The sequence below is a fragment of the Lutra lutra genome, chromosome 4, assembly GCF_902655055.1.
Source record: "Lutra lutra chromosome 4, mLutLut1.2, whole genome shotgun sequence".
NCBI classification, from domain to species: Eukaryota; Metazoa; Chordata; class Mammalia; order Carnivora; family Mustelidae; genus Lutra; species Lutra lutra.
Window position 1 is genome coordinate 182,010,208 of NC_062281.1, and position 20,597 is coordinate 182,030,804.

A 20,597-nucleotide genomic window follows, 5' to 3' on the forward strand; every position below is an offset into this window, starting at 1 on the left:
CTTCACAAGCAGGTAACAGCAGTGAGGAGGGTCAGCCAGCTGCAGTGAAGACCCTCCCAGCCCGACAAACCCCACCCAAGATCCCCTCCCATCCAAGGCCCCCCCGCCCATCTCGAGGACTACAAATCCCAGCATGCATAGCATCCAGTGAGTGACAGCACGGCAGCACGCCGGGACACGTAGTCCAGTTGTAGTTCAGGAAAAGCCCAGAACGTCCCGTGACGTCAGGAGGGCTCGGGAAAGGAATCGGAACCGGCCCAGGCTCAAGTTTAATCATCCTCTAGAGAGCCGACCCTGGTTTTTTTGGTGACACGGTTTCAGGTCCTACCCCGCAGTCCAGCGACCCTATGGTGTGCGTTGAAGTAGCTTCTCGCGTGACTCCTTCAAGGTTAAAGGGGAAGTAGCACAGAGCAAGAATAGGCAGCCTTCTGCTCTCGAGGCACCGGCTTGTTAGGGTAGTGGTATGCAGGACGCTAGCCTAGCTAGGAACTGAGACGCTGCTTGCCCAGCAGCGCCGGTGAGGACGTGGCAACAGTATCCCAAACAGCTCCTTCCCTTTCCTCCGCCCATCGGGCTAGAGGCGCGGGAGGCGCAAAGGTTGCTGGGAACGCGCATGCGCCCACAGCGACGGGGAGTACACCTCCAACGTCTGCGGACGCGGGGGGTGTCGGGTGTCGGCGGCGGCGCTTTGCGGCCGGTCGTGCGGGTCGGGCGCGGGCGGGCGGGTGCGGCGGCAGTGGCGCGCACAGGTGATTGACTGGCCAGCTGGCTGAGGAATCGCCTGGTCCCCATTGCTGGCAGGTGGCGGAGCCCATTTGGGCGGCGGCAGCAGCAGGAGCGGCAGCAGCTACGGCCCGGCTCGGGAGGCGCTTCTCGGGCCAAGGCTATGGCCCCGCGGCTGCAGCTGGAGAAGGCGGCCTGGCGCTGGGCGGAGACGGTGCGGCCCGAGGAGGTGTCGCAGGAGCACATCGAGACCGCCTACCGCATCTGGCTGGAGCCCTGCATCCGCGGCGTGTGCAGGTGAGGCCCGCGCACCGGGCCTTGCGCCCCCCGCCTCGCTTCGGACCTTGGAAAAGCGGACCAGGGGCCGGGGGTCATGTTGGGGGAAGGAGGACGGCAGCCAGCTGTGTGCCTCTAGCAGGCGCGGAGAGGAGCAAGGTGGAGGCTTCCTCCTTAGCGCGTCTGTGCGACCTGAGCAACGCAGCCATCCTGGGCTCGCTGCGCGGAGGTGATGCTGCTGAAAGCCCTTTAGAAAAAGGTTCTGGGTTCTTATCTAGAAGATGGCGGTGGAAATGGTTGAAGGCAGGAGCTGAGAGTTTAGCAAACGTTGGTTATATCTTGGCCACGGTTAGGCTTTTTCTGTTGTAGAAAGGGAACTTCGAAGTGAGTTTCATCACAGTATATCATTTATTACTGTTGACGGTGAAGGCTTGGTCATCTTAATATTAGTTTTGGATAGGGCAGATTTGGAAAAACGTGTGGTTAGCCTACCTCATTGGTATCCTTCACCTCCAGTTGACCTCCCGTCTCTTGTTAATCTGTTTTAGGCTTTTTTGGGGGCGGGGTGGGGGTCGTCACTTTAGCAGGTACGAAGTTTGAGCTGTGTAAGTTCTGTCCTTCACTTCCGCTTAGCCCTTGAACCTTGCCTTTCCTTTGAGTTCGAATTCTTAGGCATTGTTCCTGTCTCTTCTGTTTTTCCACCTTTTAACGCGGGAACTATAGTTTTTGTTCCGGAATGTTGTTGAATTGACTTAGCCACGCCGGGCATGCTCAGTAGCCATACTTCAGCCGGCATTTAGTAAAGGCTTTCCGCAGTTTTTACACTCCGCGGCGGGATCCGGAAGAAATGGAAGTCAAGGTCTCCGCTTCGGAATTAAAGTCAAGTTTCAGAAGTGATTCAAGTTAGGGAGCTTCCATAAAGCAGACGAATAATTCCAGGCTCTGGGTGTCTGGCTCCACAAGGAGGGCACATCTGACTCCCGACAGTAAGTACTGGAATGACAGGGTCTGTGTATAATAGAATTTATTAAGCTTCAGTTAGTCTCTCAACGTAATCAGATTCCTCAGTAACCAAAAAAAAAAAAAAAAAAAAAAAAAAATTCACTGTTATAATTCTGATTTTAACACAAATAAAGGAGTAGAAATTGGCTGGGATCGCTGTAAGGGTAATGTCATAGAGTTTTAAGTTGCAGTTGCAATGTTTGTATCCAAGCAGGGTTGTTGTTGGTTTTTTTGTTTGTTTGTTTGTTTGTTTGTTTGTTTTTTTGCATTGGGGTATAAGTCACATATTGTCTGATTCACCCATTTATTTTTTTTTATTTTTTTTTTAAGATTTTATTTATTTATTTGACAGAGATCACAAGTAAGCAGAGAAGCAGGCAGAGAGAGAGAGGAGGAAGCAGGCTCCCCGCTGAGCAGAGAGCCCGATGCTGGGCTCGATCCCAGGACCCTGGGATCACGACCTGAGCCGAAGGCAGAGGCTTTAACCCACTGAGCCACCCAGGCGCCCCATGATTCACCCATTTAAAATGTACTGTCCAGGGACGCCTGGGTGGCTCAGTTGGTTAAGCAGCTGCCTTCGGCTCAGGTCATGATCCCAGCGTCCTGGGATCGAGTCCCACATCGGGCTCCTTGCTTGGCGGGGAGCCTGCTTCTCCCTCTGCCTCTGCCTGCCATTCTGTCTGCCTGTGCTCGCTCTCTCTCCCTCTCTCTCTGACAAAATAAATAAATTTAAAAAAAAAAATAAAATAAAATGTACTGTCCAGTGTTTTTTGTTTGTGTGTTCACAGGGTTGTTCAGCTATCACCACAATCTGATTTTAGAAGCTTTTTTGCCCCTCCCTCCCATGCTTTTTAGCCATTAGATTGGCACTCTGTCCTCCCTGTACACCACCACCCCAAGCTTCAAGCAACCCGCTGATGAACTTTCTGCCTCCTAATTTGCCTATCTTGGACATTTCATGTAAATAGAATCTTTTTTTTTTTTTATTTTAAAGATTTTATTTATTTATTTGACAGAGAGATATCACAAGCAGGCAGAGAGGCACGCAGAGAGAGAGGAGGAAGCAGGTTCTCTGCTGAGCAGAGAGCCCGATGCGGGGCTCGATCCCAGGACCCTGAGATCATGACCCGAGCCGAAGGCAGCGGCTTAACCCGCTGAGCCACCCAGGCGCCCCCCATGTAAATAGAATCTTAAAACAGGTGGATTTTTGTGACTTTTTTTTTCACTTAATGTAATGTTTTCAAGGGTCATCCGTGTTGTAGCACATGTTGGTATTTAATTTCATATTTAAAAGTTTGTAAAGCATGCAACAAAATTTATTTTTTAAAAAATTTATTTATTTGACAGCACAAGTAGGCAGAGAGAGAGAGAGAGGGAAGCAGGCTCCCCGCTGAGCAGAGAGCTCCCTGCTGGGTTTGATACCAGGACCCCGAGACCATGACCTAAAAGCAGAGGCTTAACCCATGAGCTACACAGGTGCTCCCCAAATTTATTATTTTATACAGTTAAGTGACATTAAATATCTTTATAACTGGTACACCCGTCACCATTGTCTGGTTGGAGGGCTTTTCCATCACCCTAAAAGAGACTCCATATCCATTAAACAGTCACTTCCCGTTTTCCCCTTAAGCAACCACTGATCTGTCTCTGTGGGTTTCTCTTTTCTTAATATTTCCTATAAATGGAATCCTACAATGTGTAGCCTTTCTTGTCTGGCTTTCACGTAACATGTTTTCCATGTTGTAGCATTGATCTCTACTTTATTCCTTTTTGTGGCTGAGTAATAGTCCATTGTTTGGATATATACCGTATTTTGTTTATTTGGTCATCAGTTGATGGACTTAAAAAATCCCCCCTCGGGACGCCTGGGTGGCTCAGTTGGTTGGGTGGGTCATGATTCCAGCGTACTGGGATCGAGTCCCATATCGGGCTCCTTGCTCGGCGGGGAGCCTGCTTCTCCCTCTGCTTCTGCCTGCCTCTTGGCCTACTTGTGATCTCTCTCTCTCTCTAAAAAAGAAAAAAAAAAAATCCCCCCTCGGGGCACCTGGGTGGCTCAGTGGGTTAAGCCTCTGCCTTTGACTCAGGTCATGATCTCCGAGTCCTGGGATCGAGTCCCACATCGGGCTCTGCTTTGCGGAGAGCCTGTTTCCTCCTCTCTCTCTCTACCTGCCTCTCTGACTACTTGTGATCTCTCTGTCAACTAAATAAATAAATTCTTTAAAAAAAAAAAAAAAAAATCCCCCCTCCCCAACTTTACCGAGGAATACCTGACAAATAGAATTGCCTATATTTAAAGTGTACAACTTGATTTGATATACGTACACGTGGTAGAAAGAGTACTATGAGCAAGGTAGATTTTTGTTTTTGTTTTTAAGGTTTTATTCATGTACTTGACAGAGAGTAAGAGGGATAGAGCTTAAGCAGGGGCAGTGCCAGGCAGAGGGAGAGGGAGAAGCAGGCTCCCCACTGAGCAGGGGGCCTGCTGTGGGGCTCCATCCCAGGTCGCTGGCCAAACCAAAGGCACGTGCTCCACCTGCTGAACCACCCAGGTGCTCTTAAGATCAAGGTAGTTAAACACATCTGTCACCTCACATAGTTAACTTGATGAGCATTTTGTTATGCCTACTTTTTGGCTGTTGTGCTAGCTGTGAACATTTGGCTGCAGGTTTTTTTTTTTTTTTTTTTTAAAGATTTTATTTATTTATTTTACAGAGAGAGATCACAAGTAGAGAGGCAGGCAGAGAGAGAGAGGGAAGCAGGCTCCCCGCTGAGCAGAGAGCCCGATGTGGGACTCGATCCCAGGACCCCGGGATCATGACCTGAGCCGAAGGCAGCGGCTTAACCCACTGAGCCACCCAGGCACCCTTGGCTGCAGGTTTTTGTTAGAATACGTGTTTTCACTTCTTTCAGGCATCCACCTAGGAATGAAATTTCTGGGCCACGGTAATTGGTAATTATGTTTAACCGAGGCGCTGCCACGCTGGTTCCTGGTGCTGCTGTACCGTTCATTTTACATTCCCACTGGGAACGTGTGAGGGTTTCAATTTTCATCCTTGCCAACACATGCTACTTTCCATTTGTTTGCCATGCTAGCGAATTTGAAGTGGCATCTCCTTATGGGTTTGGTTTGAATTTTCCTAACGACTAATGAATTGAATATCTTTGTGTGTTTGGCCATTTCTCTTTTTTTTTTTAAATTGCCAAGTAATATTGCATTTTATGTATATACTTCCCACATTTATATATCCATTCATCAGTTGATGGGCATTGGGTTGTTTCCGCTTTTTGGCTACTATGAATAATGTAGCCAAGAATATTTGTGTAGGAGTTTTTGTGTGGATGTGTTCATTTATCTTGGGTATATCTGTAGGAGTGGAATTGCTAGGTCATAAAACTGTGGTTAACATTTTGAGGAACTGACAAACCATTTTCCAAACTGGCTGTGCTGTTTTACCTACAGTGTATGAAGATTCCAGTTTCTCCCCATCCTTGCTCTTGTTTTTTTTTTTTTTTCTTACAGCCATGCTAGTGGGTATAAGTGGTATCTCATTGTGGTGGGTTTTTTTTTTTCTTTTATAGTTTATTTATTTATTTGAGAGAGGGAGAAAATGAGAAAGCGGGAGCATGAAAGGAGGGCGGGTTGGAGGGAGAAGCAGACTCCCCGCTGAGCAGGGAATCTGATGAGGGACTCCATCCCAGGACTTCAGGAGCATGACCTGAGCTGAAGGCAGTCGCTCAACCAACTGAGCCACTCACGTGCCCCCTCTTTGTGGTTTTGATTTGCATTTCCCTGCTGACTCAAATTCAGCGTCTTTCCTGTGCTTCTTGGCCTTTCGTGTATTTTTGGAGAACTGTTAAAGTCCTTTGCCCATTTTAAAATAGGGTTGTTTTTGTATTATTGGGTTGTAATAGTTCTTTATATATTGGATACAAATTCCTTATATTTGTAAATAGTCTCATTTCTATGGATTGTGTTTTCATATTTTTGTTGGTACTGTTTGTAGTAGAAAAGCTTTTAATTTTGATGTAGTCCCAACTTTGTTTGCTTGGTTGGTTGCTTGTGCTTTTTTTTTTTTTTTTTTTAAGATTTTATTTATTTATTTGACAGAGATTGCAAGTAGGCAGAGAGGCAGGCAGAGAGAGGAGGAAGCAGGCTCCCCGCTGAGCAGAGAGCCTGATGGGGGGGGGGGGGGCGGGGCTCGATCCCAGAACCCTGGGATCATGACCTGAGCCGAAGGCAGAGGCCTTAAACCACTGAGCCACCCAGGCGCCCCGGTTGCTTGTGCTTTTGAGACCGTGCATAATCTGAGGTCCCAGCAAATCTTATCTGTATACCTTTTTTCTTTCTTTCTTTCTTGGAGAGACAGAGATCACAAGTAGGCAGAGAGGCAGGCAGAGAGAGAGAGGAGGAAGCAGGCTCTCCACTGAGCAGAGACCCCAATGCGGGGCTCGATCCCAGGACCCTGGGATCATGACCTGAGCCAAAGGCAGAGGCTTTAACCCACTGAGCCACCCAGGTGTCCATGTATGCCTTTTTTCAATATACTTTTTTATGCTTTATATACACAACTATTCTGAGATTCCAGAGCTGAAGAGGTGTTTAGTTTTTCTCAAAGAGTAAATGACTCAAGACTATTTACATTTCTGAAACTGTTTAGTAAAATCATGGTGAAAGCAACCTGTATTAAATTGTATACCCACAGAGTTCTACAAATATTATGTATCTTAATTCTTAAGAGTTTTTGCTTAACAATGAGGGTAACAGTTAAGTCAGTTCCTTGGAGTAAATTGGTTGGAAAGATGTGCATTTTTCATATTGATCCATATTGCTGAATTACCGATCGGAAAGATGGCTCCACTTTACGGTTCTACTGTATAAGAATGTCTTGTTTCCTCATACCATCGCCAACACAATATGGGGGGTGGTGAGGCATAGGGAGAGAGAATTTTTCTTTTCTTTTCTTTTCTTTTCTTTTTTTAAGATTTTAGTTATCAGAGAGAGAGCTCTTGAGCATGAGCACAAGTAGGGGGAGCAGCAGGCAGAGGGAGAAGCAGGCTCCCCGCTGAGCAAGGAGCCTGTTGCAGGGCTCTATCTCAGGACTCTAGAGATCGTGACCTGAGCTGAAATCGAGTCTCAGTCTTGACTGAGTGACCCACCCAGGTGCCCCCTTAATCATGCTTTTTGATCAGATAGGTCTCATATGTTAATTTGTTTCTTTTTGTGATAGTTAAAATTTTCATAGGAAAATTTCAGTCTAAAAAAAAAAATTTTCAGTCTAGACTAACTTCTACCCATGTATATAGGAGTAAGATGTCTATTTTGTTCTCATTAGAGAAACAGTACCAATGACTTATGAAATTAGAGCATTGCAGAAATGTAAATGCATTCTAGAAGGTCAGTATGATGCCCATTGACTTCTGATAGCTCTAGTCCATAGTTCTAGTCCTCCTTTGTGAGGGCTGCGGGGCCTCACTCTGAAGCTTTCTTCATCCAGCTGTTCTTTAAAAATTCTCCTTTATTTATTTACTTATTTATTAAAGATTATTTGTTTGACAGAGAGAGCACAAGTAGGTAGATAGGCAGGGAGAGGGAGAAGTATGCTCCCTGTGGAGCAGGGAGCCCGATGTGGGGCTCGATCCTAGGACTCTGGGATCACGACCTGAGCTGAAGGCAGACGCTCAGTGACTGAGCTCCCCAGACTGTTCTTCATTGATGAAGTTCAGTGGCAACTCCTTCTCAGTTGGTTCATGTTTCCTCACTTTAGCAGTATGGTCCCTTGTGCTTTGCTAACTTTCCTTGACCCTCAGTGCAAGTTAGGGGACCTGCTTTTTAATTAAAAAAATTTTTTTTTCAAAGATTTATTTATTTGAGAGTGTCCTGTGTGCAGAGGGAGGGGCAGAGGAATAGGGAGAACCTCCATCGGACTCCCCTACTGTGAGAACCCAATGCCCCGCACCTCGCCGTTCGCGGGTTTCCATCCCACAACTCAGATCAAGACCTGAGCCCAAACCAAGAGTCATTAGCTCAACTGGTTGAGCCACCTGGGTGCCCTTTAATGCAAATTTTAAACATACATAGTAAGCAGAGAGGAGGATGGTATCATAAATCGCCCCCTTACCCAGCTTTAATGATTGTTGACTGATGAGCGATCTGTTGTTTTATTTGCATTGCATGTTCTTTTATTACTTAGCACAAATTTAATCTAAAAATTGCCAATTTTACGCATCTTACTGGTTTAAATAGGTGTTTTGTGTTCCATGAAACTTGGGTCCTTATCTGTTCTGGTTCATGGTTAAGTATTTTTTTGCTGCCAAGCATTTTAACACTTAGAGAATACTTTGTCCTTAATTTTTGTGCAAAGTCAAAGCCCCTCAATCTCAGGCTAACCATTGTTAAAATAGTATATTGTTGGGGCGCTTGGGTGGCTGAGTGGGTTAAGCCGCTGCCTTAGGCTCGGGTCATGATCTCAGGGTTCTGGCATCGGGCTCTCTGCACTGGGAGCCGGCTTCCCCCTCCCTCTCTCTGCCTGCCTCTCTGCCTACTTGTGATCTCTGTCTTTTCAAATAAATAAATAAAAACGTTTTTTAAAAAAGTATATATATATATATTTTTCCTTTCTGTGTCTTTTATTTTTTATTTTTTTTTAAAAGATTTTATTTACTTATTTGACAGAGAGATCACAAGCAGGCAGAGAGGCAGGCAGAGAGAGGAGGAAGCAGGCTCCCCGCTGAGCAGAGAGCCCGATGCGATGCGGGGCTCTATCCCAGGACTCTGAGATCATGACCTGAGCCGAAGGCAGAGGCTTAACCCACTGAGCCACCCAGGCGCCCCTCCTTTCTGTGTCTTTTATTTTTTATTTTATTTTATTTTATTTTTTTTTTAAAGATTTTATTTTTATTTATTTGTCAGAGAGAGAGAGGGAGAGAGAGCAAGCACAGGCAGACAGAATGGCAGGCAGAGGCAGAGGGAGAAGCAGGCTCCCCAATGAGTAAGGAGCCCGATGCAGGACTCGATCCCAAGACGCTGGGATCATGACCTGAGCCGAAGGCAGCTGCCCAACCAACTGAGCCATCCAGGCGTCCCTATTTTATTTTTTTTTTTAAAGATTTTTTATTTATTTGTCAGAGAGAGAGGGAGAGAGAGCAAGCACAGGCAGACAGAATGGCAGGCAGAGGCAGAGGGAGAAGCAGACTCCCCACCAAGCAAGGAGCCCGATGTGGGACTCGATCCCAGGACGCTGGGATCATGACCTGAGCCGAAGGCAGCTGCTTAACCAACTGAGCCACCCAGGCGTCCCCTTTCTGTGTCTTTTAAATTCAAATATTTGAGTGTCTGCTGTATATCTTACTGGAGTAAATATCCATTCTTTTATTCAACAGATAATTTTGGCACCTATTGTAGACTTGGTGTAGTATTCTAGAATGGCTCTGAGATAACACCCCAGAAGATGAAGTTCCTCCCTTCATGTGCCATGTATTTTACAGATAAGGCAGAATAGAGTCAGTGTAATTGTTATTTTAGAAAAAAAAAGGGGGGGAGAAATGTCACACTACATACTTTCTGTAATTTTTTTAAAGGTTTTATTTATTTATTTGACAGAGATTGCAAGTAGGCAGAGAGGCAGGCAGAGAAAGAGGAGGAAGCAGGCTCCCCGCTGAGCAGAGAGGCCGAGTCGGGGCTCGATCCCAGGACCCTGGGATCATGACCTGAGCTGAAGGCAGAGGCTTTAACCCACTGAGCCACCTAGGCACCTCTCTAATTTGTTTTGATTTTATAACACCTTTTTATTTGATAACACCTAGAAAATTTACTTTACTCTTTTAATAGGCATGTAATATTTCATGGTGTGGAGGCTGATGTGTTAACTGTTCAGCAGTTCCCTGTTGGTGGACCTCCGGGTTCTCAGTTTTTGACACTGTACAGATAATGCTTCTGTGAACATCCCTCTTGTATGTATCTTGGTTGAGTGAATGTTTTCACTTAGGTTGCTGGATGAGAAAGAGAAAAAGGGCATGATGACCATTAAAAATTTTGATAGGCGGTAAAGGGTCATACTGTTGAATACTCGATTCTAGAGTCACCCTGTTTCCCACCTTCCCACCCCAGACATTCTTATTTCAAACACCTACTTTAATAGTGAAAGCATGTTATTATCCTATGCCCTTTTTTTTTTTTTTGCTAGTACCACTATCTTTTTATATATGTTGGCCATTTGTATTTCAACTGTGAATTGTGTGTCCTTGATTGTTGATCATTTTCTTACTGATTTTCAAGAGCTTTTTGAATACTTCTGCTGAAGATCCTTTTTCCTAATTTTTTTTTGACTTTGGTTTTTTTTTTTTTTTCCTTTTGGTACATTAACGATTATTTATTTATTTATTTATTTGGCAGAGAGAGAGAGAGAGAGAGAGAGAGAGAGGGAACACAAGCAGGGGGAGTGGGAGACGGAGAAGCAGGCACCTCGATGAGTAGGCAGCCCGATGTGGGGCTCAATTCCGGGACCCTGGGATCATGACCTGAGCTGAAGGCAGACGCTTAACGACTGAGCCACCCAGGTGCCCCTCCTTTTGGTACATTAAAACTCCTTTTTATGTGGTCAAATTTGTCAGTATTTTTCTTTATGGTTTCAGGATTTCCCGATTCCAAGATTGTAGAAATGTTCACACATATTTTTAGTATTGATGGTTTCATTTTATGTATTAAATCTTTGTCCTTTACAGTTTAATTTGATTTAGAGAGTGAGATTGGAATCCAGCTTTCTTTGACTTTTTAGCCAAATGGCTACTCAATTTTCTTTTTTTTTTTTTTCAATTTTCTTAAACCATATATTGAATAATCTAGTCCTCCCTCACTAGTTAAAAAAGGCCACTTTTATTATATGACAAATTATTATATGTACTTGGGTTTATTTCTTTTATTTATTTCTACTTTTTATTTCCCTTATTAATTTGATTCATCTCTGTATTATGACCACAGTTCCAATTACTTAATACTTTAAAAATACCTGATAAAGTTAGACCCTTCTTAATTCCTTAGTTTTTCTAGTGTTCCTTTTTTTTTTTTTTTTAAGATTTTGTTTATTTGACACAGCGAGAGAGAGAGAGAGAGAGAGAGAGAGAGAGAACACAAGCAAGGGGAGCAGCAGGCAGAGAGAGAGGGAGAGGCAGGCTCCCCGCTGAGTAAAGAGCCCAATGCGGGGCTCGATCCCAGAACCCTGAGATCATGACCTGAGTCCAAGGCAGAGGCTTAACCCACTGAGCCACCCAAGCGCCCCTCTAGTGTTCTTATTTAACTAAAATTTATTTTTTTACATACAGAAAAGTATACTAATCATAAACATTACACAGGGAAAATGATCACAAGGGAACATAACTATGTATCTACCACCAAGGTTAAAATGTTGCTAGCATCCCAGAGGACACCCATCTTTCCTTTACTGCCTCTTACTGGTCATTAACATCTTCCTCCTCAAAAGTAACCACTACCCTTACTTTGGACACCACAGATTATTTTGCCTATTTTGAACTTTGTATACAATTAATTATACATTGTAGTTCATTCTGGCTTCATTTGCTCTCACAGTATGGTTTGTCCACATTGTGGGTAGCAGTAGTGGGCTCATTTTTAAGGCTGTGCAGTATTCCATTGTGTTACAGTATAACTTGATCCTTTCTGGTGGTGACGGTCTTTTGGAATTTTTCCAGAATTTGGCTGTTAGGAATAAAGTTGTGGTAAGCATTCTTGTATGTATATTTTGATAACCTATACATACACTTTCTCCCCATATATATACATTTTTGATAAAAGAGGACTTGCTGGGTCATAAATGTTTATTTAGCTTATTAGATAATGACAGACTGTTTTCCAAAATGATTATATCACATTATACTCTTCTGAGTACTGTGTGAGAGAGTTCATTTTCTACATATCCTCACCATAATCTGTTTAATCTTAGCCATTATGATGGATATGTCATGGTTATCTCCTTATGGTTTAATTAGCATTTCTCAGTTGACCAATGAAATTGACCTTTTCATATTCTACTATTTACATATCCTCCAAGTGGGGTGCTTGTTTAATTTTTTAAGCCTCATTGAAATTTTTAAAAATTTTTTATTTTTATTTTTTAAAGATTTTATTTATTTATTTGACAGAGATCACAAGTAGGCAGAGGCAGGCAGAGAGAGAGAGAGGGAGGCAGGGTCCCTGCTGAGCAGACAGCCCGATGTGGGGCATGATCCTAGGACCCCAGGATCATGACCTGAGCTGAAGGCAGAGGCTTCAACCCACTGGGCCACCCAGGCACCCCTTAAATTTCTTTTTTAAAGATTTTTAAGTAATCTCTACACCCAGCATAGGGCTCAACTTAGAAACCTGATCAAAAGTCTTGCTGCACTGACTGAGCCAACCAGGAGCCCCGCCTTATTCTCTTAACAGCATCTTTTGATGAACAGGAGTATTAATTTCTGTATAGTCCAGTTTAGCAATATTTTCTCTTTTTTTTAAGATTTTATTTATTTATTTGACAGAGAGATCACAAGTAGGCAGAGAGGCAGGCAGAGAGAGAGGGGGAAGCAGGCTCCCCGCTGAGCAGAGAGCCCGATGCAGGGCTTAATCCCAGGACCCCCGAGATCATGGCCTGAGCCAAAGGCAGTGGCTTAACCCACTGAGCCAACCAGGCACCCCAAATTTCCAAATTGTAATGGTTAAATAAGCCTGTTCACATAGGAAAAGACTTTTGAATTGCCAATTAGCACCTCTTCTACCTCCTGGTGTTTTTCTTTGAATACCAGTTTGAGGAATATCCTATTAGAAACTAGATTCATAGTATTTCTGAGTTGGCTCACTTCTTAAATCCCTTTTGCTTTGCTAATCCCTTTCTCTAATAGAAATTTGAATTTCAGGCCAACTGATTTAATATGCTAATTACAAGAGTTTTGGGTGTATTGATCATTTTTATACATTGCAGTTTTCGAATCTCAATTTAGTGGGGCATAACTTTTGAGGTTTGGAAAAAGGAAGATGTTTCTACTTTTGGTAGTTGGCAGAGCCTCAAAGGTTGATTGGATTCTGAAACTTAAAAAATATATATTTAAATTTTTTATATATCCAATAAACTATTTAAAGGATTGTCAACACTTTAGGACAACTTCCATCCGTGGTGTTTAATGTAAGGTTGGTGTTGAATTGTATTGCCTTTGTCAGTTGCTGCTCAAACTTTTTTTTGCCTAAGACTTCAGTATGTATTTCAGAGAAATCCTAGAAGAGGGACATAAGTGCCAAGGGACCTGTTTGTGGCTCTTTTGTTTTTATTTTTGCTTATATCTTGCATGTCTAATACCTGAGAATTTGGTACAGTGCCATGAACAAAAACATGTACAATTTTCCGTCATTAGAACCTAGAGTTCAGATTATCTTATTTTTCCTTTATTTTCACTGCATCAAGAAAACAGGTGCTTTAGTAACTTAAGTAAAAAGTTTCCTCTTCGGGGCGCCTGGGTGGCTCAGTGGGTTAAACCGCTGCCTTCGGCTCAGGTCATGATCCCAGGTCCTGGGTTCGAGCCCCACATCGGGCTTTCTGCTCGGCAGGGAGCCTGCTTCCTTCTCTCTCTCTGCCTGCCTCTCTGCTTACTTGTGATTTCTCTCTGTCAAATAAATAAATAAAATCTTTAAAAAAAAAAGTTTCCTCTTCAATAAAAATGTAAAGTAAAATAATTTTATGTGATTAGTTGATAGTCATCTAGTTTATTTAATTTTATTTTTTTTAAGATTTTATTTATTTATTTTACAGACAGAGATCACAAGTAGGCAGAGTGGCAGGCAGAGAGAGAGGAGGAGGAAGCAGGCTCCCTGCTGAGCAGAGAGCCCGATGCCGGGCTAGATCCCAGGACCCTGGGATCACGACCTGAGCCTAAAGCAGAGGCCTTTAACCCACTGAGCCACCTGGGTGCCCCTGATAGTCATCTAATTTAAATAGGAAAATGATTTACATTTTTATTTGTATGTATTTTGTTAGGAAAATGGTTTTGTGTACATTGAGAATGTACCTTGCCACAGCTCCCCACATCATCCCATCAGATTATTTCAGTGTTTCTTTATGTACATAAAAGCAAACATTTTCTTACCTCTCCCCCTTCCTAGACGAGGTAGCGTGCTGCATACACTGTTCTATACCTATAGACATTTTTACATCAGTAGTTAAAAGCTTCCTAGTTTTTTTTTTTTTTTTTTTAAGAAGTCAAAAGCTTTAAACAATTGAGGTAAAAATATACACATTGAAATGTTCCTGTTCATTCAGATTTTTTCAGTAGACTTTATTTTTGTATTTTGTATTTAGGTGTGTCTGGTTGTTTTGTTTTGTTTTTAAGTAGGCTCTGTGCCTGATGTGGGGCATGAACTCCCAACCCCAAGATCAAGAGTCACATGCTCTACTGACTGAGCCAGCCAGATGTCCCCAAGACTTTATATTTTATTTTTAAAGATTTTATTTATTTGTCAGAGAGATGGAGTACAGGCAGGCAGAGGCAGAGGGAGAAGCAGGCTCCCTGCGGAGCAAGGAGCCCGATGCGGGACTCGATCCCAGGACCCTGAGATCATGACCTGACCCGAAGGCAGCCGCTTAACCGACTGAGCCATCCAGGCATCCCAAGACTTTATTTCTTAGAGAAGTTTGAGGGTCACAGTAACATTGAGTAGAAGTATAGAGATTTCCCATGTACCTCCTGTCCTAACACATGCCTGCTCTCCCACTATCAGTGTTCCCCACCAGAGGGTTACGTTTGTTTTTTAAGATCTATTTATTTTAGAGAGAGAGGGAGGGAGAGAGCCAGCCCACCCGAATGGTGTTGGGGGAGCAACAGAGGGGGAGGGAATCTAAGCAGACTCCCTGCTAAGGTTATGACCCAAGCCGAAATCAAGAGTTGGACACTCAGCGGACTGAGTCATGAAGGCACCCCTGGAGGGTTACACTTGTTAAGTCAATGGACCTCCCTTCCCACCTCATTGTCACCCAATGTCTATCGTTTGGTTTTTTAAATTTTAGGTTGGTGGTTTTCTCTCCCAACACTTTATTTATTTATTTATTTTTTAAATTTTTTTTTTAAAGATTTTATTTATTTATTTGACAGAGAGAGATCACAAGCAGACAGAGAGGCAGGCAGAGAGAGAGAGAAGAGGAAGCAGGCTCCCCGCTGAGCAGAGAGCCCGATGTGGGACTCGATCCCAGGACCCTGAGATCATGACCTGAGCTGAAGGCAGCAGCTTAACCCACTGAGCCACCCAGGCGCCCCCCAACACTTTATTTAATTATTTGTTTATTTAAAGTAATTTCCCAGCCCAGTGTGGGGCTCAAACTCACAACCCCAAGATCAGGATCGCATGGCCTACCCACTGACCAGCCCGGTGCCCCAGTTTTGTTTTGTTTTTTAATCCTGGGGAGGAAGTGGCATTTGGTACTCTTCCATTCTTTCCTGCTGGATATTTTTTTGTTTTATTTAAATTCCAGTTAGTTAACATACAGTGTAATAATAGTTTCAGGTGCCCCATATAGTGAAATAAATATACTCCTTAATCCCCATTACCTATTAAACCCATCCCCCCACCCCTTTCCTTTCTGGTAACTTTCACAGTGTCTGTAGTTTACATCAGGGTTTTCTTTTTGGTGGTGTGTATGTTCTGTGGGTTTGGGCAAGTGGATAAAGACATATATCCACTATTACAGTATCATATGGAATAATTTCACTGGTTAAAAGTCCTCTGCCCTGCCTGTTCATCCTTCCTGACATCCTCCAACTATACATTTTACTCTCTCCATTGTTTTGCTTTTTCCAAAATGTAATGTAGTTAGAAATAGTACATAATCGTTTCATACTGATTTCTTTGAATTAATAGTATTCAGTTAAGCTTTTTTTCATGGCTTGGTAGCTCATTTCTTTTTAGTGCCATATAGTATTTCACTGGCTGTATTATAGTTTATCTGTTCTTTATCCCCTAATTAAGGATTTCTTAGTTACTTCAGAGTTTTGCCAATTAAATGTACAGCTGCTTTGTAAATATTTGTGGGAAGGCTTTGTGTGGATGTTTTCCATCCCTTTGGATATATACCTAGGAGCACAATGAGCATGATTGTTGTTTGGTATCTGAGTATATGTATATATATATATATATATATATATATGTATTTTTTTTTTTTAAAGATTTCATTTATTTATTTGACAGAGATCACAAGTAGGCAGAGAGGCAGACAGGCAGAGAGAGAGGGGAAAGCAGGCTCCCCGCGGAGCAGAAAGCCCGACTTGGGGCTGGATCCCAGGACCCTGGGATCATGAGCAGAGCCAAAGGCAGAGGCTTAAACCCACTGAGCCACCCAGGTGCCCTGGTATACAAATGTATTTAATTTTTTTTTTTAACATGAAGCATTTTATTGTATGCTGCTGCCAGTGTGTATAAAATAATTTTCCGAAAATTCAGAGAGGTAGAGATTAAGGATTGACAAAAGTAGAAGTGTATATATACATATATGTGCATATATATATGGCAAGTGTTACAAGGATTAGCTTTTTTAATAATTTTTTTTTAAAGGGGAAGATTCCACTGGGTGTGGTACATAAACATGAATTCTGGAACACTGAAAAGAAATAAAATAAAGGGGAAGATGCTTTATTTATTTTGAAAGATTTTCTTTATTTGTCAGAGAGAGAGAGAGAGAGAGAGAGAGAAGCAGGCTCCCCACTGAGCAAGGAGCCCCACGTGGAACCCAATCCCAGGACCCTGGGACCATGACCTAAGCTGAAGGCAGACGCTTAACGGATGGAGCCACCCAGGCACCCTTGACAGTGTTTTAATAGTTAATTTGCTTTGGGGATTTTTTGGTAACCTACTCTATGAAGTGGAAAACTTTGGATGAAAATGCTTATTTATTTAATTTTTAGAGGTTTTATTTATTTGTCAGAGAGAGCACACAAGCCGGGGAAGCTGCAGGCAGAGGAAGCAGCAGGCTCCCTGCTGAGCAAGGAGCCCCATGTGGGACTTGATCCCTGGCAGATGCTTCACTGAGCCACCAGGTGTCCTGAAAGTGCTTTTTTTTAAATACTGCCAAATGTTTTGTTTTTCTTTTTGTTTGTTTGTTTTTTAGATTATTTATTTATTTATTTGATAGAGATCATAAGTAGGCAGAGAGGCAGGCAGAGAGAGAGGAGGGAGCAGGCTCCCCGATGAGCAGAGAGCCTGATATGGGGCTCGATCCCAGGACCCTGGGATCATGACCTGAATTGAAGGCAGAGGCTTTAACCCACTGAACCACTCAGGTGCCCCTAATACTGCCAAATGTTTTATAGCAAGCCTGCATCTTAGAAATATGGAAGAAAGAAACTTCCGGTGAAAGTTCTCACCTTGAGACCCTCAAACGGAAAAGCTGCTATAGAGCCAGTCATCCACCCTTAGAATGGTAACTGCACTTTACAAAACATGGTAAGCCAGGATCCTCATACCTTATCTGTCCTGTTTGCTATGGGCTGGTTTGGATCCTTTTGGCCAGAAATCAGAATTTCAGATGAAATCAGGTTGGTTTTTTTTTTTTTAAGATTTTATTTATTTATTTATTTGACAGACAGAGATCACAAGCAGGCAGAGAGGCAGGCAGAGAGAGAGGAGGAATCAGGCTCCCTGCTGAGCCGAAGGCAGAGGCTTTAACCCACTGAGCCACCCAGGCGCCCCTGAAATCAGGTTGTTAAGTGAATGAACATTTTACGAAATTCTAGATGTGAGTATCCTCAAAACATTTATTTGTGATTTCCATTTTACTTTTAAAAGATTTTAAATGCAGCTGCATTCATAAAAACCTGATTTCATTTTTCCCCTCACCACACAAAAACTGAACGGTGATAAGTGCTGTTGATTTGACTCTTATCTGGTCCAGCATCTTACATTTCCCATCCTCACTTCTGATCTCTTCTATTATTACCGCACCCCATTTAAATTCTCTCATTGGTCTTTCTCTCTCTTAAACACACACACACAGAGTCAGGACTTATAATTAAAAAAAATAACCTTAGAGGCTTAAAACTCATCTTACTAAGAAGCAGGAAGAGCTTTATAAGAATGGTGTTTATTGACAATGCAAAACTTGTGGAATCTTCAGGTGATTCTTAGAAGGCACTGTGGTTGAGAAGCATAATTAGAGGATCTTTCTGCAGTGAAAATCTGATTCTTTTTTTTTTAAGATGTTATTTAGTGAGAGCGAGAGCGAGAGAGAGAGAGAGAGAGATAGCAGGAGAGAGCATGAGTGAGGAGGAGAGGGAGAAGCAGTTTCCCTGCAAGCAGGGAGCCTGACGTGGGGCTCTCTCCCCGGATCCTGGGACTGTGACCCAGTCCAAAGGCAGACACGTAACTGACTGAGCTGCCCAGGCGCCCCACAATTAGTTTTCTTTTCGGAAACCTTAAACTGACTCCTTGCTTGCTGGATGAAGTCCAGGCTCTTCTCTCAGTATTTGCGGTCTTCTGTGAGCAGAGCCCCTGACTTCTGCAGCCTTCTTGGCCTTCCTGTCTTCCTCTTGGCAGAGCCACCAGCTGTGCTGGGCTGCCCGGGCAGGAAGACCTCCTTCGGTCTTGGAGCGCGGCAGGGGAGCCAGCATCGATTTCCTCTAGCTTGCTCTTCCCGCCTTTGGGTCCGTGAGCTGTCTGCCCAGAATGCTCTTTAGTTCGTGGCCCACGTGGGCTGAGTTCCTGAGTGCCCTTGGAGACTTTCACCTTCACAGGACTGCCTCCCGTCCTGTGGGATCTCCGCTTCGGGGTCCCATGCTTGATGCCACCACTGCATTTATGTCTCAGAAGCTCTCCTTTTACTTGTCACCTCCTGGGCCGTGAGCCCTTGTTTGATGCCTAGGATGCGGTCTTTCATTTCATCATTCTCTGGCCCGATAATTATCTGGGCATCTCTGTGGGACAGAGTGTGTCACCCTGTGAAGTCTAGTTGCTTTTATGAGATGGTAGGTTTGGGTTATAGAAAATGATAGTGTTTACTGTTAACTCCTGTTGTGTCGTGACCTGTCTAGTGGCCATTTATTGTTGGCGGTTTGAAACCACCGTGCAGCCGCTCTCTGAGCGTCCAGACTGGCCCTAGTCCCTTGTTTGCATTAACTTCTGCTCTCACTGGAGGTCAGAGAAGCAGAATGGTCGTACCGCTGCATGTATTACTCACATGTTTTATAGACCTGAGTTTCTAAGGGGATTCAGAGTAACTATGAATGACCAGAATGTAAAGTATCTGTCAAAATTTGCTGATTTGGTGTTCCTGGAATTTGTCATAACTAAGAACTGGGGTATATATGGTTTCAGGCTGGCTTTTATTTGCTTTTTTTTTTTTTTTTTCTTTATTTTAAGTAAACTAATACCCCACACATGGGCCTCATACTACCAACCTGCGATCAAGAGTCATGTGCTCTACCGTCTGAGACCGCCAAGGACCCCAGAGGCTGTTTTTTTTTTTTGTTTTAAAGATTTTATTTATTTATTTGACAGAGATCACAAGTAGGCAGAGAAGCAGGCAGAGAGAGATAGGAGGAAGCAGACTCTCTGTTGAGCAGAGAGCCCGATGCGGGGCTCGATCCCAGGACCCTGGGATCATGACCCGAGCCGAAGGCAGAGGCTCCAATCCACTGAGCCACCCAGGCGCCCCCAGAGGCTGGTTTTTTAAAATACTGATTGATCAGTCTGTCTAAACATTGAATGCTAGAAATTCCCCCTCTAACCACTAATTGAGCTGCATCTCACAATTTTTGGTACATTTCAAAGTATTTTGTAATTTCCCTTGTGATTACTTTTTGCAAAAACTTTTTTTTTTCCTTTAAGATTTTATTTATTTATTTGACTCACAGAAAGAGATCACAAGTAGGCACAGAGTGGGGGGGTAAACAGGCTCCCCGCTGAGCAGAGAGCCAGATGCAGGGCTTGATCCCAGGACCCTAAGATCATGACCTGACCTGAAGGCAGAGGCCCAACCCACTGAGCCACCCAGGCACCCCTCAAAAACTGTTTAAAAAAAAAACATTGAAACATCACTCCTTCCCCTTGGAAAAATTAGAGTCGTAATGGATAACTTTGTATCCTGTTTATTTAGAATTCTGTCTGGAACAAGGTCACAAGTCTCAGATTATTGTCGGAAAAGAGTTGTAATGGCTGCGTAGTATTCCATCACGGCACTCTGCTGCCTCCCCTTTAACATTGTCCCTGTGGTTGGGCAGGTAGCTTGTTTCGAAACAGTTTTCTGTTGTAAACAACACTGGTGACTTTCCTGTGATTGGGCAAGTAGCTTGTGTCTAAATAGTGATGATTATCTTTGAAAGTGTTTGTTGACATCTGTGCTTAGGATGCGTTCTTGAAAATGGTAGTTCTGGGTCGAAGGATGTGAAGGCCAGTAAGTCTTATACGTGTAATCAGATTGTTTTTCAGAAGGTTTGTGATGCATTAGTCGAAGTTTCTCGGTGTAGTCTGATCTTCACTTGAAGCAGGGAAGGAAGTTAGCAAGCCTGGGCAGTCTGTGTGAAGTGATGTTCCTAAGAGCTAAGGAACTAAAAGATTATGAGGAACAGCAAAGGAA

The 20,597-nt window shown here is 43.5% G+C and overlaps 1 protein-coding gene across 6 annotated transcripts in view; it reads left to right on the forward strand.

Annotated features, from left to right (window-relative positions):
* The first annotated feature begins 660 nt into the window (after positions 1 to 660).
* Positions 661 to 20,597, forward strand: part of USP48 (ubiquitin specific peptidase 48) — a 96,884-nt gene continuing 76,947 nt past the window's right edge. For 5 of the 6 annotated variants that reach the window (XM_047725129.1, XM_047725130.1, XM_047725131.1 and 2 more), the window contains exon 1: positions 662 to 1,020. In XM_047725129.1, coding sequence (XP_047581085.1) covers positions 887 to 1,020 — 134 coding nt within the window. In that variant the 5' untranslated portion in view covers positions 662 to 886. Of the gene's footprint in view, positions 1,021 to 20,597 lie in introns of all 6 variants that reach the window. The other variant, XM_047725132.1, reaches the window with a different exon arrangement.